This window comes from Cnephaeus nilssonii, assembly GCF_951640355.1.
Source record: "Cnephaeus nilssonii genome assembly, chromosome: 5".
In the NCBI taxonomy this organism is placed as follows: Eukaryota; Metazoa; Chordata; class Mammalia; order Chiroptera; family Vespertilionidae; genus Cnephaeus; species Cnephaeus nilssonii.
The window spans coordinates 41,545,988-41,567,605 of NC_137076.1; the positions used below are offsets into that span (position 1 = coordinate 41,545,988).

General features: G+C 40.4%; 1 protein-coding gene across 3 annotated transcripts in view; it reads left to right on the forward strand.

The window, feature by feature from the left end:
• LOC307100199 (putative ATP-dependent RNA helicase DDX60) overlaps positions 1–19,438 on the forward strand; it is a 105,612-nt gene extending 86,174 nt beyond the window's left edge. For all 3 annotated transcript variants that reach the window (XM_079772559.1, XM_079772560.1, XM_079772561.1), the window contains 5 exons: positions 2,637–2,784; positions 4,530–4,672; positions 13,097–13,248; positions 14,892–14,954; positions 19,256–19,438. In XM_079772559.1, coding sequence (XP_079628685.1) covers positions 2,637–2,784; positions 4,530–4,672; positions 13,097–13,248; positions 14,892–14,954; positions 19,256–19,355 — 606 coding nt within the window. In that variant the 3' untranslated portion in view covers positions 19,356–19,438. The remainder of the gene's footprint in view (positions 1–2,636; positions 2,785–4,529; positions 4,673–13,096; positions 13,249–14,891; positions 14,955–19,255) is intronic.
• The last annotated feature ends 2,180 nt before the right edge of the window (positions 19,439–21,618 follow it).

Sequence of the window (21,618 nt, forward strand, 5' to 3'; positions counted from 1 at the left end):
ACTGAAATAGACATTTCCTTGAAAAGAGCAATAAGATTGATAGCTGACTTTTTAACCAAAATAATGAAAGCTAAAAAAAGATAATTTTTTTCACTCCTGTTTATTTTCATATATAAATGTATACTTATACTTAGTATATGTTCTAAACATAGCTTAAAACAGGGTAAATATATTGTGGTTGATTTGATAACATACTAAGTATATATATGTTTACCTTATTTTTTTTAGCATTATTGAGGTATAATTGATACTAAAAATTGCACACATTTAGTGTATATATCTTAATGAGTTTGAAAATATGAAATACATGTATATATACATTATTCAATCTGTCACCTACACAATTTTTCTTGTGCTTTTATGTGTGTTTTTATTTTGGTAGGAACATAACATGATATTTATTCTCCTAATGTATTTTAAAGTATACAATACTGTATTATTAACTACAGTGTGTTGTACATACATATCTAGAACTTATTTATCTTTCATAATAGAAACTTTATATTCAATGAAAAACCACTCCCCATTTCCTTTTCCACCTAGCCCCTGGCAACCACCATTCTATTCTCATTCTGTTCTCTACTTCAATGCATGACTATTTTTAATAAGTAGAATTATGTAGTTTTTGTCCTTTTATGATTGGCTCATTTTACTTAGCATAATATCCTCTAAGTTAATTCATGTTGTTTCAAATGGCAATATTTCCTTTTATTAAAGACTAAATGATATTCTATTGTATGTATGTGCTGCATAATCTTATCCATTCATCTACTGATGGACATTCGTGTTGCTTGACTGTTGTGAATAATGTTGCAGTAAACATTGGGATCAACATATGTATTCAAGATCCTGATTTCAATTTCTTTGTATCTATACCCAGAAGTGAGATTGTTGGATCATATGGTAGTTCTATTTTCAACTTTTTGAAAAAACCTCCCTATGTTTCCCATAATGGCTATACCAATTTACATTCCCAACAACAGTGTCTAAGGGTTCTGATTTTTCTACATCTTCAACTCTTATCTTTTTGTGTTTTTGTTTTGTTTGTTTTTTGTCTTTTTGTTTTGTTTTTGGTAACAGTCATCCTAATAGGTATGAGATGATATCTCATTGTGGCTTTGATCTGCATTTTCCTCATGATTAGTGATGTTGAGCAACTTTAACACACATGATGACTGTTTGTATATCTTCTTTGGAGCAATGTCTATTCAAGTCCTTTGCCTCTATCATGTAGATGGTTTAGAAATATTTTTTCCCATTCTGGAAGTGCCTTTTCACTTTGTTGATTATTTCCTTTTCTATGCAGAGCTTTTTAGCTTGATATAGTCCCACTTGTTTATTTTTCTTTTTTGTTTCCTACACTTCTGGTATTATATATATAAAAAAGTATTGATAAGACCAATATAACTATATTTTCTACTATAAGTTTTGGTTTTAGGTGTTACATTTAAGTCTTTAATTCATTTGAGTTTGTTTTTATGTAAAGTGTATGTTAAGGGTCCAATTTCATTTTTTTTTACATGTGTATATCAAGTTTTGCCAACACCATTTGTTGAAGAGACTCTCCTTTCCCCATTGTGTGTTCTTGGCTACCTTATTAAAGATCTGCTTACCACATATCTATGGATTTGCTTCTAGACTCTCTTATTTTGTTACATTGATCTACGTATATGTCATTCCTTATGCCGATACCATACTGTTTTAATTACTGTAGCTTTATAATGTATTCTGAAGTAAAGTGTGATGCCTCCAGCTTTGTTCTTTTTTTCAAGATAAGTTTGGCTATTCAGGATCTTTCATGATTCCATATGAATTTTAAGATTTTTTTTTTCTACTTCGGTAAAAAATGCCATTGAGATTTTGTTAGGAATTGCATCACATCTGTAGATTAACTTGGGAAGTGTTGACATCATAGCAGTACCAATTATTTTAATCCATGAACATGGTATGTCTTTCCATTAGCATGTCTGCTATAACTTCTTTCATCAGTGTTTTATACTTTTCAGTATAGAGATGTCTCACTAACTCGGTTAAATTTATTCCTAAGTATTTTATCCTTTTTGATGCTGTTTTGAGTGAGATTGCCTTCCTTTTCATATACTTAGTGTACAGAAACACCACTCAGTTTTAAATGTTGATATTATATCCTGCAACTTTGCTGATTTTGTTTATTATTCTAATATTGTAATTGGTAGAATAATTAACAAAATGAATCCAGTGAGGTTTTAATAACCTTCACAAATGAGTGAGGTTTATTTCAGACATATAAGTATATTTTGTGTTGTTTCTTGCTCTCCAAATATATCACTAGATTTGTTTTGAACTATTCACAAGTCTACTTTATTTGAAGCCATGCTTATATTTAAAAAGTGGTTTAGATGAAGTAGCATGAAAGCACATTTTTAGGAGCAGTTATTGGTTTTGATAAATGCAAATGGAAACAAAAGTGAATGTTATGTTAATTTCATAGATGAAGGAACAAAAGCATTACATTACTAAAGAAATAGATAATTGTAGAATTATATTGCATTTATCTATGGCCTTCTTCCAAAATTTCAGTTTTCAAGGAATGTATATGGACCTCTCTGCAAATATTTCACCATTTTGAGTCCTTGATGATCTCCTTGATCATTTAGGTCTTCCTCGAGGATCTCCCTGAGGATTTTAATGCTGCTTTACATAAGTATAACATGCAAATTACAAAGGACTTTGCCTCCTTCCTACAAATTGTTTCCAAATTGGCTGATATGAAACAGGAATATCAACTTCCATTGTCAAAAATAAGTAAGTATATCTATCTTCATTGTGGAACAACTTAATACATAAATAATCTTGCCTAAGATTATTTTATCCCAGAAAAGAACAGAGCCCTGGAAATATCAGTCTGTCTTAGAATTAGAAGATTCCTTCTGCTTTCCAAAGAAATAAATTATTAAAAATGTAAAGTTCAGTGGAGATTGAAACTCGATAGAGTCATTTATAATCCATCTTGATTAAAGGTTGCTTTTGGGACAAGCCTGGAAAATGGAGTAAGAGCATATATGAGATGAAGAGAAACTAGAGACTATTCGGTCACCTTTTTTTCCCTTGAGAAGAAATACACAATGTTTTTTTTTTTTGTTTTTTTAAAAATATATTTTATTGATTTTTTACAGAGAGGAAGAGAGAGGGATAGAGAGTTAGAAACATCGATGAGAGAGAAACATCGATCAGCTGCCTCTTGCACACCCCCTACTGGGGATGTGCCCGCAACCAAGGTACATGCCCTTGACCGGAATCGAACCTGGGACCCTTGAGTCCGCAGGCCGACGCTCTATCCACTGAGCCAAACCGGTTTCGGCGAAATACACATAATGTTAATGAACATCGACTCTTAGCAGATACCTGGATGTATACTTTGGCTCTGCTACTTATTAGCAGTGAGTCCTTGGACAAATGACCACCATATTCATGCTTCAATTTTCTCAACAATAACGTTATCTACTTAGTTTGTGTGAGGTTTAAATAATTAAGGCAACATATGTGAATATCTTAAAACTGTGCCTAGCACATAGGCACACACTATTAATCTTTGCTATTGTTTTTCACAAGCTATTAGATGGAACTCTTCTTCTAGGTGAAAGTAAAGAGGAAATAAGTTTCTAGAATAAAGGGAATGGGTTGAGCTGTGGGTAGTAATTTCCAGATTATGTTATATCCTAACATCTTCAATTGAAAAAAAAGTCAAGGAGGTGGAGTTTGTAGCTTTCTGGGTCTATTAAAATGGGAAGCAAGATGAACAAAAGCAGATAACAGTGGTGAACTGTGAGCATCTCAGAGGAGGCAAAGTAGAAGTATGAGAATATCTTGCCTCCATTACAAATTGGGGCCAATTTTGATGCATGATCTGGTGCTTTGTAAGAAGAGGATTGGAAAAAATATTTCCAATCCTACTGATAGTGGTTACTTGGAACACCCTGTCTAAAAATATTTTGAGGCCAAGTCTGAGCTCGGTGGGAAAAAGTACCAAGAAAATAATAATTCTGTGTTAAAAGAGCATACAATTTAAATTTAGTCTTTGCCCTAGCCTGTTTGGCTCAGTGGACAGAGCGTCAGCCTGCAGACTGAAGGGTCCCAGCTGCGATTCCAGTCAAGGGCACATGCCCTGGTTTCAGGCTCAATCCCTAATAGGATGCATGCAGGAGGCAGCCAATCAATGATTTTCTCTCATTGCTGTTTCTATCTCTCTCCCTCTCCCTTCCTCTCTGAAATTAATAAAAATGTATTTAAATCTTATTTTTTATTACATGTTGATCAAAACAAATAATATAAAATATAAAACAAAATCTTATATTGATAACAACATTAATAGCTAACATTTATTGAATATATTCTGTGCCAAGAGATGCTATTTACTGTATGTGATATATCTTCCTCAGTCTTCATTATGATATAGGTTCTGGAAAATTGCATGGTTCAGAACAGGTACATAAGGCTTGATAATTTTGCTAATTTTTAAAAACGAATCTATCCCAACCTGTTATGGCCAGATTTCACAGGGAAAGAATGTGAAGACTCCCAACTTGTGTCTCACTTAATGAGCTGCAAGGAAGGAAGAGTTGCTATTTCTCCATTTGTTTGTCTCTCTGGGAACTCTGATGGTGATTTGCTTCAACCAGAAACTCCAAGCCATGTAAGTAGAAAATAGGGTTTATAAATAAATGGTCTTTAAGAAAAGAATGAATTTATACCTCCAGGGGTGTCTACAGGAATATCCAGAAAATTGTGCTCTTAGGCCAGTATGATTTGTTTCTTAGTATTGCCTAAGGGGCCCTGCTCCACTATATAAAACTTCAGGGACTACCACTTGTCTCCCGTCCTTGAAGAATCTAGGGGATACTGACACAGGTTTGCTATGAAAAGAGCACATAAAACTACTTTTGAGATTTCCCAGTATTGCTATAGTTGCTGTAAATCCCATATATATTCTGGATCACTGATGCCCAAAATGGAGTACAGAGAACTGGACATACTTGGAATATGCTGAATAAATAATCGGAATGTTGGAATCAACATTCAGAAATATAATTTATATATTAATACAAATTTTGAGAAAGATAATAAATTTTGTTACATTTGATATTATGGAATGATGTATTCGAAGCCTCGGCAGTGGGGGCAAGGCAGAGGTGGTTAGAGGTGATCACGCAGGCAGGCAAACAGGCAGGCAGGCAAACGGGTGATCAGGCAGGCAGACAAGTGGTTAGGGGCAATCAGGCAGGCAGGCAGAGGGGTTAGGGGTGATCAGGCAGGTGGGCAGGCAGGCAGAGGGGTTAAGGGTGATCAGGCAGGCAGGCATGTGAGCAGTTAGGAGCCAGTGGTCCCGGATTGTGAGAGGGATGTCCAACTGCCAATTTAGGTCCTATCTCACAGGGATCCATGCAGGATTGGGCCTAAACTGCAGTCGGGCATCCCTGAGGAGTCCCAGATTGCAAGAGAGTGTAGGCTGAACTGAGAGACCCCCCCCCCCCCGCTTCCGTGCATAAATTTCATGCACCAGGCCTCTAGTGTTAATATAATACAGTTGCAGCCCTTGCCAGTTTGGATCAGTGGATAGAGCATTGGCTCGAGGACCAAAGGGTCCCAGGTTCAATTCCGGTCAAGGGCACATACTTGATTGTAGGCTCCTGCAGAAGGCAACCAATCAATGTGTTTCTCTCACATCTATATTTCTCTCTGTCTTTCACTATCTCTAAAAATCAATGGAAAAATATCCTCAGGTGAGGACTAAAATAAAAAAGTAAATAAAAATAAAAATAAACCATTGCATCTTTTTAAATGTATAGAATGGAATAAAAGTCCAAAGTGTTTTAATGCCATAATTTTCAAGTTAAAAGCAAGTCAATAATTAAATTTTTAAAGATTTAAAATTTGGTGTAGTTCTCTTTCTCTGCATTTAGATTCTGCATTTTTCCACACAATTTTCCTTTAATATGATCATCATAATGAAGTTACCCTATCTCATATTTCTTAGCTGAAATAGTATGTAATTCCAAAGTAATGGTTATTTTCTGTTAATCACAGAAACTTAGATAAAATACAAATTTTGAGAAGTAATTACTAAAAGTAAATTAATTATTGTATTAGAAATGAGATTAATGAGGCTGTTTCTTTTTTAATTAGTCCATAGAACTGTGAATAAATACTTAGTTATTTTCAGAATGAGTTGGGGTTTCAGCATCAAATCTTAATTTGAATACTGAGAAACCTTATTTAAATAGATAAGTGGTAGAGATGGAACAACTTTTGTTATAACAATAACAATAATACACAATTCTTCGAAAATCTTCTGAGTTGTATTTCCCAAATCACTGAACAATCTATCATCAAAAAATATTTTAATGTTCTCTTAATTGACAACTTGATTAGATCCACCTTCAATTTTGTTGAATTCAAATAATTCGAGACTATCAAATTAAAAAAATATTAAACAGGTTTCAAAGTCATTCACTTTCTCTATAGGAAAGCTCTGTACATTTTAAAACTCTAAAGAAATTTACAATAGTAAGTTGGGGAGGCTATTTGTTTTATATAATGAGAATAAAGCATTTATGAAAGAAGAAGCAAGAAAGAAACTTATTTTTACTAATAAGGAACATGACTTAAAAACAAATTTTAGGGGGTTTGGAAGACTGGGTGAACATGGTGAAGGGATTAGGAAGTATAAATTGGTAGTTACAAAATAGTCACATGTATATAAAGTACAGCATAGGGAATATAGTCAATAATATAACTATGGATGGTGCCAAGTGGTTACTGGACATATCAGGAGACCACTTTATAAAGTATATGGATGTCTAACCACTGTGCATACACCTGAAACGAAAACAAAATAATATTGAATGTAAACTGTAATTGAGGAAAAAATAAAGGAAGTGGTGTCTGAGGCAAACAGACAAACAAAACAACAAAACTAAACCAAACAAAAAAGCCCCAAACAAGTTGGAGTCCACTGCTCCAGATCCTGGGTGAAGCTCTTATGTGGATAGCTCTGTAGAGCTTTACCCCGTATGAATAGTGTCTTATAATAAACTGCCTTCAAAGAATGAGGATTCCTAGTATAGAAATAATAAAGGAGTGTATGTTAGCTTATAAGACCAGTACTTTTATGAAGTTTTTTTTTCTCCTGTATTTTATGTGTTCAATCACAAACCATTACTTACATAAGAGATTTTGGAATAATTTTATTTTACATTGAAAAAAGGTATTAATTTTAAGTATTATAATTTCCACTTCTTTTTATCAGTTAATTCAACTTATGAACATTATGTAGCATTCACTTTTGCTTCCTTGTGCGAGTTTTTCCATGGCTTTTGAAGAGACACTAACAGATATAATCCTATCTAATAATAGAGTAGTATGCAAATTAACCATCACTCCGCGACAAAAATGGCGGCGCCCATAGACACAAGATGGCGGCGCCCAGGCCCGCAGGAGTCCCCCAGTCCCAGGGAAGGCTGCCGCTGAGAGAAGGCAGCGAGCAGCCCAGCCTGTTGGCCTAGGAGGCGGCTTTGCCCTCCAGCCAGATCCTCTTCTAGCCCTGAAACTGGCCGTGGGTTGGGGAGGCGCCCACGCTCGGCCGCCATGATCAGCTTCATGCCCGACCCGGGCCATGGGTCTGGAGGCGCCTGCGCACAGCCGCCTCCATCGGCTGCCCTCCCGGACCCTGGCTGTGGGTCTGGGAGGCGCCCGCGCATGGCCGCCTCCATCGGCTGCCCTCCCGGACCCTGGCTGTGGGTCTGGAGGCGCCCGTGCATGGCCGCCTCCATCGGCTGCCCTCCCGGACCCGGTCCGTGGGTCTGGGAGGAGCCCGCGCACGGCCGCCTCCATCGGCTGCCCTCCGCGACCCGGGCCCTGGGTCTGGGAGGAGCCCGCGCACGGCCGCCTCAATCAGCTGCCCTCCCGGACCCGGTCCGTGGGTCTGGGAGGAGCCCGCCCACGGCCGCCTCCATCGGCTGCCCTCCGCGACCCGGGCCGTGGGTCCAGGAGGCGCCCGCGCACGGCCGCCTCCATTGGCTGCCCTCCCGGACCCGGTCCGTGGGTCTGGGAGGAGCCCGCGCACGGCCGCCTCCATTGGCTGCCCTCCCGGACCCGGTCCGTGGGTCTGGGAGGAGCCCGCGCACGGCCGCCTCCATCGGCTGCCCTCCCGGACCCGGGCCGTGGGTCTGGGAGGAGCCCGCGCACGGCCGCCTCCATAGGCTGCCCTCCGCGACCAGCTGCCTAGATCAGCTGCCCTCCGCGACCCCGGTCCGTGGGTCTGGGAGGCGCCCGCGCTTGGCCGCCTCCATCGGCTGCCCTCTGAGACAGGCTGCCTGGATCAGCTGCCCTCCGTGACCAGCTGCCTTTATCAGCTGCCCTCCGCGACCCGGGCTGTGGGTCTGGGAGGCGCCCGCGCTGGGCCGCCTCCATAGGCTGCCCTCCAAGACTGGCTGCCTCCATCATCTGCCCTCCGAGACCAGCTGCCTTGATCAGCTGCCCTCCGCGACCCGGGCCGTGGGTCTGGGAGGCGACTGCACAAGACCAGTGCATGGCAGGAGCCGTCTGCTGCCTGTCCCAGCCTGGGCTGTGGGCCTGGGAGACCCAGGCTGCCTATACACCTCCCTCCCACCCCCCCACCCTGCCCCCTCTGAGATCAGCTCCCATCTGCAGCTGGGGGGTGTAGGCCTGGGAGGCAGCCGTGCCCCCCAGAGCTATTCCCTCCAAGAGGCAGCCTGGGGTGTCAGGGTGCACCCCCATGGAGTGATCCCCCACACACACTATAGCCTTGGAACTTCCCTTGCCGCCAGCCGAGTGATTGGAGAGGGAGGGGGTTAGTAATCTGGGCGATGCTGCCCAGCAAACCTCTCCCATTGGGTAGAAAGTTCTGACCAGGTTAGGGAGGTAAATGGGTTTTGTTTAAAATCTTTAGGAACCACATGGAAATGTCTGAGATAGGGTTTCACATCAGAAGTAACTTACAACTAATTTCTGAAGGCAAACCTGGACATTGCAGTTACATTACTGGAGAGTACCCCGAGGTCCGGAGGTTGGCTCTGCAGAGGTGGTGCAGAGTGCTCCCCACCCTGGTTCCTCAGCACCTTGGGCAGGGCTTGAGCCCACCCAGGAAGGTCTTTTCCCCTACAGTTTTCACCAAGGCAGGGAGGTTTTGTAAACATGAATAAGAAGTGCCCATGCACAAGTCCTGAAGATGCCGGGGCCGGCAGAAATGACAATCAAACCGGGAAAAGAGCAAAACCAGAAACACCACCAATCCCATCATAGATCATCTTTTTCTTCAGATGACTGTGTGTTTCCCTCTTCTTTGTCTTCTGGAAGCAAGACAGATTCAAGTACTGACAATTCTACCAACGGAAAAGTTAAGAGAAAGAGAGGACAGAAAAGGAATAAAAGGAAAAAAGAAAGAAAGGACAAAAGTTGAAACATCAAGAAAAAGAAAGAAAGAAAAAAGAAAGAAACAACCACATCATATCACCTTTCTAAGGTCTCATGAAATTCCTGTTTAAGTTTATTTTATGACACTTTTAGTTTGGGTTTACATTTTTTACTGGTTTGTGAAGACCACGGCAGGTACACAGTCCAATATGTTAAAGAAAAAAACCCTATCTACTAAAGAGGTAATAGGAGGGGAGAGCATTTGGGGGTGACCGGGCTGTCAGGGGAAGGCAGTTGGGGATGACTGGGCTGGCAGGGGAACAGTTAGGCATTGATCAGGCTGGCAGGAGAGTGGTTAGGGGGTGATCAGGCTGGCAGGCAGGCAAGCAGTTCGGAGCCAGCAATCCTGGATTGTGAGAGGGCAGTCGGACATCCCTTGAGGGGTCCCAGATTGGAGAGGGTGCAGGCTGGGCTGAGGGACACCCCAACCCCATGCACGAATTTCATGCACCGGGCCTCTAGTAGGATATAATGTCTATGCCTTACTGCCATGCAATCACCATCAATTAGCAGTGTCCTTTTGGGTACAGGGAATGAAGGGTTTGAAAGAAGGGGGCAGGTCTATTTCAACTATTTTGAAGCATCATGCTTTTGTGAATATTTCCAGAGTATTGCTTGATGGTAACGTAACATGCCCTGTGCCTTATCCAACTTGCTTTATACAAATTTACTAGTGTAAGTTACAATATCTTAAAGCATATTTTGCTTTATTCATTACATTCTACTGTATTCCTAAATATGCATACATACATATCTTTAAATGGCATATAGGTAAACTATAAGGCATCCTACCTAATAATAGACAAATATGCAAATTGACCATACCTCCAACACACCCACAAGCCATGCCCACCATCCAATCAGAGCGGGCATGCAAATTAACCCAAACCAAGATGGCTACAGCCACAGAGAGCAAGGTTTCCTAGGTAACAGAGGAAGCCAAGCTTTCCGCCTGCCCTTGCCAGGCCTAAGCCTCCACTCAAGCTACAAAGTTTCAATTATAGAAGGTAAACAAATTCAAACAAATGGTGGCAGAATGGAGCTTGAGAGAGCAGGCCAGGGTTGCCGCCGGCAACGGGAAGCAAAGCTTTCCACAAACCCTGGCCGGGCCCACCCGCTTAAGGCAACAAAGTTTCAATTATAACCCCAACAGAAATGGCTGCCGGCCTGGAGGGAGCCCCAGGCTTGGCTCCGCTCCAGGCTACAAAGTTTCAATTATAGAAGGAAAATAAATTCCAGATACCAGGGCCTCCCCTTGGGTTGCCAGGGGGCGTGGCCAGCCTGCATACCACCACAGGCCCCTCGCTCAGGCCGCCCCACGCCCCAAGGGAACCCCCACCTGATCCGGGACACCCTTCAGGGCAAACCAGCTGGCCCCCACCCCTGTACCAGGCCTCTATCCTATCTAATAAAAGAGTAATATACAGATTGATCATCACTGCAACACACAATATAGCTGCCCCCATGTGGTCAAAGATCCTGCCCCCATGTGGACACAAGATGGCCACTACAAGATGGCCAGCAGGGGAGGGCAGTTGAGAGGGACCAGGCCTGCAAGGGAGGGCAGTTGGAGGTGATCAACCCTGCAGGAGAGGGCAGTTAGGGGTGACCAGGCCAGCAGAGGAGGGAAGTTGGGGGCAAACAGGCTGGCAGCAGAGTGGTTAGGGGGTGATAGGCTGGCAGGCAGAAGCGGTTAGGGGCAATCAGGAAGGCAGGCAGGCAAGCAGTTGGGATCCAGCAGTCCTGGATTGTGAGAGGGATGTCCGATATTGGAGAGGGTACAGGCTGGGCTGAGGGACAACCCCCCTCCATGCACGAATTTCATGCACCGGGCCTCTAGTAAAACTAATAACAGCCATGTACTCCTCCTCTATTTCATTCACTTATCGCTCTGCTTTCCTCATGATATCAACTGTCCTAAACTTTGTGTTTTTATTTCTCCTTTAAAATGTCAGATACCAAAATCTCATTTCATTTTTGCTGCTTTGGAATTTTATAAAAAGTGAAGGAATACCTATTGTGGTCTCCTAGAAGTTGCTTTTTATACCTAAAACTATGCCCATAAGATTCATTCATGTTGTGACAAGAAACTCTATTTTATTTTTGCTACTTCATAATATTTCGTAGTGTGAAAGTAAAACAATGTATTGATCTATTCTCCTGTAAATAAATGTTTGTGTTTGCTTCTAGTCTTTATAATTCATAGTTACTATGAACATCTGGTACACATGTGCAACAGTTGCATTTGAGTATAAATTTGCTGGAGTTTTAGGGTCAAAACGATTATCTAGATCATAATGGAATAAAAATATCCCAACGGATGTGACTAATAGTAACTTTCCAAGCTACTACCAAGTCTTTTAGATTGAAGTTGTACCAATTTACACTGTTACTGGCAATGCCCCCACAAAGTACAGTTTTCAAGAAAAAGAGCAGACATGGAAAACTCTTGATTTGCTTTCTTCCTTTTTTTATTTTCCTCCTTCCTCCTCCCCTTCCGTTTCATTCTGGTAATTGGATTATAAAAAGTGTTGGAGTTGTTCAGTTGAACTCTTCTCCTGAGACAGACAAGGTACAAGCTCCCTGATGCTGTGTTTATAAAGATATTTCCTGTACTAATTAGGATAATGATAAATTTTCCAATTAGCTTTCCTTTCCCAGTGAGTCTTGCTGTATCCTAGGCTGGATGGTTGAGATTTCCATCAATATTCTGTGCTGCAATAAAGTTCATAGGTGGATCCAAGCCATTCTCTAGGGTTGCTTAGGGTGGCACACCCCAGTGTGTATGAAAGTCACCCTCTTTCCTCAACTAAAGAGTGTGCTTTAACCCTTTGCACTCACTTGCTTTTTTCTCGATTCCTTTATTCTACGCGGGATTTAATTTTTTAAATACCCCAGATTTTACAAAGCGTGGCAGTAGAATACAAAACTGGAGTTTCTTTTCATACAAACTTATTTATTTGGATTTTTTTATATTTCAAATTATTGATACATTCAAAGAGTAATTTTAATCTCTGTAATTTTTCATGGTGTGATATTTTTTGAAACATTCACCCACATGAAGACCTGGTTTACATTCACATGTTTTGCAAATATAAATCGTCTCTCTTCTTCCTTTTTTGATTTTTCTGTTAGAACAAACAACACAATCTTTGTGTTTTTTGTTAGGGTGAGGTGTGATTATATGGAGCTTTCCATCTAAACGTTGCTCTAAGTTAGTGGATAATAATCTACCCCTGGAAGTTAGTGTACCATCTCTGAATTCTCCAACAAGATCATGTACTAGTTTCCTAATAAATTTCACATGCGTTATTGGTTTTTCATTTTTCTTTTTTGGCATCAGTTGAGACGGCATTTACATTTTACTTGTCCTTTCATGCTAATGAAAACAAGAAAAGATACTGGAAAAATAGTCAAAAATCCCCCTTTCCCTATGGTGAAACTACGTGTCAAGTGTGGCTCGACATACGAGCTGCTACCGATGCTAACCGTGTGGAGTCACACTCGACATCCGAGTGCAAAAGGTTAAAAATGCTGGTTTAAGGAAGTAACTGAAAAGCACAATGTAAGAAGTTACAAACTTTCATTATGAATGAATAAATTAAGAAAAATTGTATTTCTTCAGGTCATTCTGCGCACAATTGGTATCAGTCATGCTCAGGCTCCTTTGCTTTGGCCACACAAATTTGATAGCCAAGGAAGAAGAATGCCACTTAATGCTTATGCACTTGATTTCTATAAACATGGTTCCTTGGTAGGATTAGTCCAGGACAACAGGTATGTTTTATTTGCCTCCGTGTAAATCACTACCTCTTTCTCTGCCTCCATGTCCACATCCCTGTCCATGTCTATCTCTCTCTTTCATCTCTATTTCTACCTCTATTTCTATATCTATGTCCATCTCCAGCTCTATGTTGATCTCTATTTCCATACATGTATATTAAACGAATGAACTTAATGAATTTTAAGCAAAAGCCTTTTTACAATTTCAAGTACAGGTTAGTTATTCTAAATTTCTAGAATTTTATTCTTATAGGCTAATGGCAAGATAAAATGTGTTATTTTTATTTGTGGTTTACCAGCAAAATCTTGGGACTTAGGCTGACTCAGTTGACATAACGATTTACTCTACAAATGTAAATATTTTCACGTCTATAAAAGGCTAATATGCTAAGTGTCCCTCCACCTATCCAACCAGTCGCTGTGATGCGCACTGACCACCAGTGGGTAGACGCTCATTGCAGGAGCTACAGAGCTGCAGTGACTTGACAGCGGCGGTTCTCGGGTGACCCACCTGGAAACCAGAGAGGAGGGAGCCCGATTCCTCACGGGGCCATGCAATTCCATCTTCGGCCGAGGCTTATGTTGTTGCTGGGGCACTGTCGGCCCGAATCTGGTTTACTGCACACTTGCGTTTGCATTTCACACCCTGTACGACAGCAACTTTACAGAGTGCCCTCTTACACTCTGAGTCCCCTTGGGGGATGTCAGAGAGCTGGTTTTCCGCCTGATCCTCACAGGCCAGGCTGAGGGACCCCGCTCATTCCACAGACTCAGACGCTGGGGAGGCACCGCAGGAAGTTGGCTCCAGCGCGTGTCCGGCCCTTCTCACCCACTCCTGCCCTGCCGGCCACCTTCTAATTAATTTCCTTTCAATGTGCACGAATCTGTCACTAGTACAAATATAAAAATATATTTTTATTAAGTACCCTATTTATTGATTATTAGATATTTTGAAACTGAGTGACAATAACAAATAATAAGCTTTTCATGATGAGAGAACTATATAGAATGTATATAATTCACACATTTGAGGACTGAATAAAGAAAGACAATTGTTTTAGCTCTTAGGCAGGGAAACTATTTTTAAAATAGTAAGCAGGAATACATCCTCTTGCGTTTACCTAGGAATGGGGAAATTGGCCCAGGCAGTGAGCATACAGGTGTGGGGAGGAGCATCTGTCACACCAATCAGCATTCAGTATGCATTTTACATAAAATTTTTATTAAATTAAAGCATTTACAACTTCTAACACTCTTGAGAAATACTAATCATTTTAAAAAATATGTTTCACTGTTGTAAATAAAGCAGCTGTGATATCAGTAAATAATTTATTTAGTTCTTCCCATTTGAGTATCTAGCTCTCATTCACTCTGTTGAGCTTTACTTTCCTACCTTGGATTTCTCCTGAGTGGTCAGACTCTGATTTTTGTTGGTCATCTGTGGCTGTGATACTTGTTATTGAATTTCCACAGGTTAAATGATCTTTTGGGAGTCTGTGAGAGAAATGATTCTGGTAAATACCTCTTGGAAGACAAAAGCAATCCATTATTATTGATGAATCTAACATTTCGGTATGGAATAAGAAGTTCCTGAATGTTTTTGTACCATTGATTTTCCCAAATATTGTTTTGTTTAGGATGAATGAAGGAGACGCTTATGAGCTGTTGAAAGATTTTTCACTCACCCTTCAATCTATCAGGTTTGTTACAGCTTTTAAATACTGATTTCATATTTTCCGGTAATTTAGTGGTAATTTGAAAAATGTTAAGTTCATACTTACAGGTATCATTGAACCTTTTAGGTGCTATGCATTTCAACTCCCCAAAACTTTTTGGAACTTCTCAACATCCTGTTACATTGCTACCTTAGAGTTAATTCCCAAATCTATTTGACATAAAGTAGCATCCAGACCAGTCTCAGCCCCAGGCACTGTGCACCAACAGGCAGCAATATTCTAAAACCTTGATCATTTTGAATTTCTCAATTTCCATAATCAGTGTAAATCAAACACATGGTACATCAGAGGGCCCCTTATGGCTCCATCAGGTTTCTGGTTTACATCCACTTACATATTCTTGACTCTTGCTTATTCAGTGTTTTTTCCAGGCTTCATGCAATTCTAATCTCTCATATTGGCTTCCTGTTTTCATCTTTAACAGAGTCGAGTGGAGACCCAAGTAATTCCAAATTTTGTGTGGATACCCCCATTCCTAGGCTCCACTAGAAGGTTCTTCTTAGGACCATCTAGTGCTGCCTAGTTAAATATTCATCTTCCTAATGCCTCCAGTCTGCATGCACTTCAATACTTTATGAATGTTCCTTTTTCTGTCACTTTAAAAATTGTACACATATATGCCTGGCTGGTGTTGTTCAGTGATTGAGTGTCAACCTATGAACCAGGAGTTCATGGTTCAATTTCCAGGTCAGGGCACATGACTCGGTTGTGGGTTCGATCCCCAGTTGGAGGCGTGCAAGACGCAGCTGGTCAATGATTCCCTCTCTCATCATTGATGTTTCTATCTCTCTTTCCCTATCACTTCCTCTCTCTAAAGTCAATAAAATCATATATTTAAAATATTGTACACATCCTTACTAATAAAAGCCTAAGTGGTTGTCACGCCATGATGTCCTCACGCCATCACAAGATGGCTGTGTGCACAGTAGGCGCGTGTAGGTGTGTGGGGCTGGGCTTTACACTGTGTGAGCTGCACAGAGCCTGCCTGGGAGTCCCGCCTACATGAGGCAAGACCTGCCTGTGTGTCCAGTGAGGCCTGCCTGGGGGTCCCAGCTCCACCCAGTGAGGCCTGCCTGGGGGTCCTGCCTCCTCCCGGCTCTGTGCAGTGAGGAATGCCTGGGGGTCCTGGGCGTTTTGCCTCCTGGCTCCACACGGCATGGAGGCAGGACCCCCAGCTCCGGCCTACCTCTTTGGGGCAATCCATCTAGGAGCCCCGGATGGGTGGGCGGGGCCTACCTCTTAGGGGTGATCAATTGTGGGGCTCCTGCACTGTGACAAGGCACAGGCCAGGCTGGAGGACCCCCCCCCCCCGAGTGCACAAATTTTGTGCACCGGGCTCTAGTCTATACTAATAAAAGCCTATGTGGTTGTGATGCCCTCATGCCGTGATGCCCTCACACTGTCACAATCCATCACCATGAGGCTGCGTGTGCAGCGGGCGCACATGGCGAGGCGCATGCAGGTGGGCGGGGACTTGCCGCTGCATGTGCAGCTTGGAGGCAGGTCCCAGCGGTTCCACGCAGCGCGGAGGAGGCAGGACCTGGTGGCTCCACACGGTGAGGCTTGGGGGTCCATAGCTCCAGCCTGCCTCTTTGGGGAAATCCATTGAGGAGCCCCAGATGGGTGGGCAGAGCTTACCTCTTTGGGGCAATCGATCATGGGGCTCCTGTACTGTGAGAGAGCATAGGCCAGGCTGGGGGACTCCCCCCGCCCTCGAGTGCACTAAATTTGTGCACCAGGCCTCTAGTATACATATAATTTGCCATGAATCCCTTGTTCATGGGGTTTTTGCTAATCAGGTAATTTTATTTCTTTTATCTGAGATTAATCAGATATGTTTGAACTTTTTACATGCAGAATGAAACTTTTAGGATGGTGAAGCAGAGGGAACTGCTCTAGATTGAGTATTCCTTATGTGTTCATAGTTATCCACATGAGAGTCTCCAGAGCACTCCAAGAATCTTAAGAGACTTGGGAGCTCTCTCAAAAGCTGAGCCTAGGAAAATCATTCATTCATTCACTTCTATAAAAGTACTGAATTATTATTGGTTTGAGGTGTAGTCTAAACTTTTGAGATATAGAGAATTATTAAATATGTTCTTGCTTTAAGACAATCTTACAATGTACTGAGAGAAAAATGACTTTTTAGATATTACAAAGGTAATAAGTACTAGGATGATGGATAAAAGGTGACCCATTCTACCTTGAATTCAGAAAAGGATTCTCAAAGTAACATTTTGACCAAGTCTTAAAGGGTGGAGCAGAGGGAATAGTGCTTTCAAAGGACAGAATTGGGAAAGGGCCTTATGTGTCAGGCATAGGCTTCAAGCGCAGAATGGTGGCATGTAGAATATGGGGTTGTGATAGTGATGGGGAGATGCTGAGTTGCTTCAAGCAGCTTTAAAGGCAATTTGGATATACTGTATATATTGGAAAGGGTCTTCATTATCATATTTTAGAGTTTGAGCTACTATTTTGAGCAATGTGTAGGCAGTGCATAAGAATGAGTGTGATACGAGTCTATGGTGTATGGTTTATGTAAATGGTAGAAGCTCAAAGGCTATAACAGTCATGCAGGTGAGAATAAATGAAGGTCTGAATTAAGGAAATAGAAGTAATGTTGAAGAAGAGTGGTTAGAGATATATTTATGAGAGAGTGGAATCCGAAAAAACAAAAACAAACAAAACAAAACAGACTCAGGGAAACAGAGAGCAAATTGATGGTTGCCAGAGAGGAGGGGGATGGGGGATGTGGGATGGGTGAAAGAGATGAAAGTAAGTATAGTCAATAATATTATGATAACCTTGCATTGTGACATATGATTACTAAACTTAGTGTGGTGATCACATTGTAAAGACTATAAATGTCAAATCACTATATTGTATACCTGAAATTAATATAATATTGTATACCAACTATACGTAAGTAAAATTAAAATTAAACAAAGAATCAAAGAACTTGTCAGTAAATGTCATGCAGTTGGAGAAGATGCCAAGGTTTCTATTTTAGTTAATGATATATAGGAAACATAAGTGTTCAGATGAGATTTGGAGACTGACAACCAGAAATAGTGTGTTATGATATCTGTGGAATATCGTTCAGGAAGAAATGTCCATTAGTCATAATTATAGGTCTGTGACTAGGAAGAAATTAAAAGTTGTAAATATAGATCTGATCATTCATTTTGGTGGACAGTGAAGACACTAGGAAAAACAAAACTGGAATTCTAGTGGAATTAAGGTAGATACGTTTATAAAAGGCTGATAAAAATCCAGATTTTGGTTGTTTTCAGTCCTTGATCAGCCCAACTGCAGTGTTCATTCTTGAATCTCCTCTCCTTTCTTGTCACCTGTGTATTGGTTTCTCATTGCTGCTGTAACAAATGACCACAACCAGTGACTTAAGCCAACACAAATTTATTCTTACAATTCTGCAGGCCCAAAGTTCAAAATGTATCTCACTGAGCTAAATCAAGGTGTAGACAGGCTTGCATTCCTTTCTAGAGGCTTTAGGACAAGCTGTTTTATTATTTATTCCAGCTTCTAGAGGCAGCTGGCATTACCTCGAACGTGGCCCCCTTCTGTGTTCAAAGCCAGCATTGGTGGGTAGAGTGTCATATTGCATCCCTTTGACATTTATTCTGTCCTGCCTCCCTCTTCTACAAATAAGGACCTTTGAGACTACATTGGGCCTATTTAGATAATCCAGGGCAATGCCCTCATCTCAAGCACAGCTGATTAGCAACTTCAAATGTATCTGCAACCTTAATTCTCCTTTGCCATGGAAGTAAACATATTTGTAAATTTCAGGGGATTAGGATTTGGATATCTTTGGGGGGCCATTATTCTGTTTACCACACCATGTGTTCTTTATTTTCTCATACATCCAGGTAAAGGAAGGAATATTTTGCTCTTCAGAGAGGTAGTTGCCTATAGGTTCCATAGGCGACTTGTAGAAAAGAAGGGGAGTTTGTGTAGCTGCTATTGAAGGGAGTAAGGGTCAGGGTACTTGGAATTTGGTGGTTTTAGAATCCTCTTAGTAATAGACATGGGCCATAGTAATAGACTGCCACTTGTCTTGTGATCTTTGTTGGTGTTTTGTGCGTGGGTTTTTGAGCGAAATATGTTTCTCCTTCTTCATACTTTGCTAACATTTCATTATCTAGTGAGATTTACTTGATTCTGCCTGCCTGGGAAGAAAAGCCTTCTTATAGTACTGACTCCTCTGAAATGGGTATTTCATATATATTTATTTTCATTTGCAGTGTTTCCTTGCGTGAACTATGTGAAGATGAAGACGATAATGTGGTCTTAGCATTTGAACAACTGAGCAAAACCTTTTCTGAAAAATTTAACAAAGTCTGAAAACAGTCTTTCCAAACCACTTAAAATCTTTTCATGGGTATTTTTCAAGTCATATTTTATAATTCTCATGGTTTTTTTTCCCCCCAGAAATACATATATGATGAAGTAGAAAGAGCAAGTACTTTGGAGTCAGAGTTGTAATCAAACTTGCCATGTTCTCTTATGAATACCACTGAATGAATTATATTATATTTGAGTTTTGGTTTCTTTATATACTTGAATAGTAATCCTTATGTATCAGCTAGTTTCAGACTGATTGAGGAAATGCAAGGACTTTGTAAGTGACAAAAATAATTTTTACTCTGTGAGACTTAAACAAGTATTATATTCTGAACATGTTTTTCCGTAATGTCATAGTTTGTAAAGTGTCTATTAAGGGTAAAATAAATGATTACACTATCCTAAAGTTAAAATTGATTCTCTCTAATGGACCTAAATGTGATTACATGACTTAGATTTATGGCTATTAAAATAGTATCTCTCAGTAATCTTAAACTACTAATTAAAACTTATAAATACGAACTTCGGTATAAATCCTCTGATGTTTGGAAATTAAATGTAGCTGATCATTTGTCTTGATTTTAATTGTATATAAGTGCTTTGAAAACTACAAAGTAATAAAATGGGTTTAATTTACATACCCTTGGTCTCTCTATGTTCAATCTATGCATCTGAAAATCCATTTACACACACATTTATTTTATATGATAGTTTATGCATACATTTGACCCTTGAATATCGGGTTTGAACTGTGTGGTCCACTCATATATGGAATTTTTTCAATAAATACATTGCATATTTTTTGGATATTTGCAATAATTTGAAAAAACTCACAAATGAACCCTGTAGCCTAGAATATCAACAAAATTAAGAAAAAGTTAGGTATGTCATGAATACATAAAATATATGTAAATACTAGTCTATTTTATTATTTACTACCATAAAATATGACAGAGTCAATCAAAGAAGTTATAAAAGCGACTGTGGATATGGCAAAAAAAAGGTGGTGATTGTGGTGAAGGGTTTCAAGATATGGATCTTAGAGAAATTCAAGAGCTATTAGGCAATGTGCCAGAGGAATTAGCAGAAGACCACTTGATGGAGATGAGTGCTTCTGAACCAATGCCAGATGATGAGGAAGAAGATAGAAGAAGCCAGAAAACAAATTGACATCAGACAATCAGGTAGAAGTATTTTTATTATTCAAGACAGCTTTGACTTCTTTTACAACACGGACCCTTATATGACACTGGCACTGAAACCAAGGCAAGTGGTGGAAGAAGGACTGGTACTGTATAGAAACATTTTTAGGAACATAAAAAATCAGACAAAATGAAGATGTGTTTCTATACAGTTACACTGAGTGTGGCTGCCTCTCCTGCCGCCGCCCCTTCTGTCTCTTCCTCCTCTCTCACCCCTGCCACCATGGAATCAAGGGAGAGAGCAAGACCACCCTCGCTTCCTCCTCCTCCTCCTCAGCCTACCCAATGTGAAGAAAACAAGGATGAAGACTTTTATGATGATCCATTCCCACTTGATGAATAGTAAATAATCATCTGTTTTTTACAAATGTACAGTTAATAAATGTATATGTTATATATGTGTGTGAGTGTCTTTGTATGATAATAATAACTTAATGGCAAAACTGTATGAGGTGTTCTTGGGTCATCGGCACCATCGCCTACGTAGTCAACGTGTAGAACATGATCTGCATGGCTTGTATGGAAGTAGATAGCCTATTCTTACATAAGTATAAGGTAAGTGGTATTTAATATAAAATTAATAATGTTTACTTACTGTTTTATAACTTCCCTTTCAAAGAATTACCTTACAATGCAGTATATCTTTCTTGTAATTGGAGAAACTACATATCAACCTATCATTACAGGTAAGTGGTTTAAAAAAAATGGTTTCCAATATTATACTATTCTGAATGACTGTAATACTATGTATTGTAAAATTTTATAATGAATCATTTACTAGTGTATAGGCTAGATGACCATGAAACAATCCTATTAATTACACTAGGTCAGTGGTCGGCAAACTCATTAGTCAACAGAGCCAAATATCAACAGTACAACGATTGAAATTTCTTTTGAGAGCCAAATTTTTTAAACTTAAACTTCTTCTAATGCCACTTCTTCAAAATAGACTTGCCCAGGCCGTGGTATTTTGTGGAAGAGCCACACTCAAGGGGCCAAAGAGCCACATGTGGCTCGCAAGCTGCAGTTTGCCGACCATGGCACTAGGTTGTCATAAATCA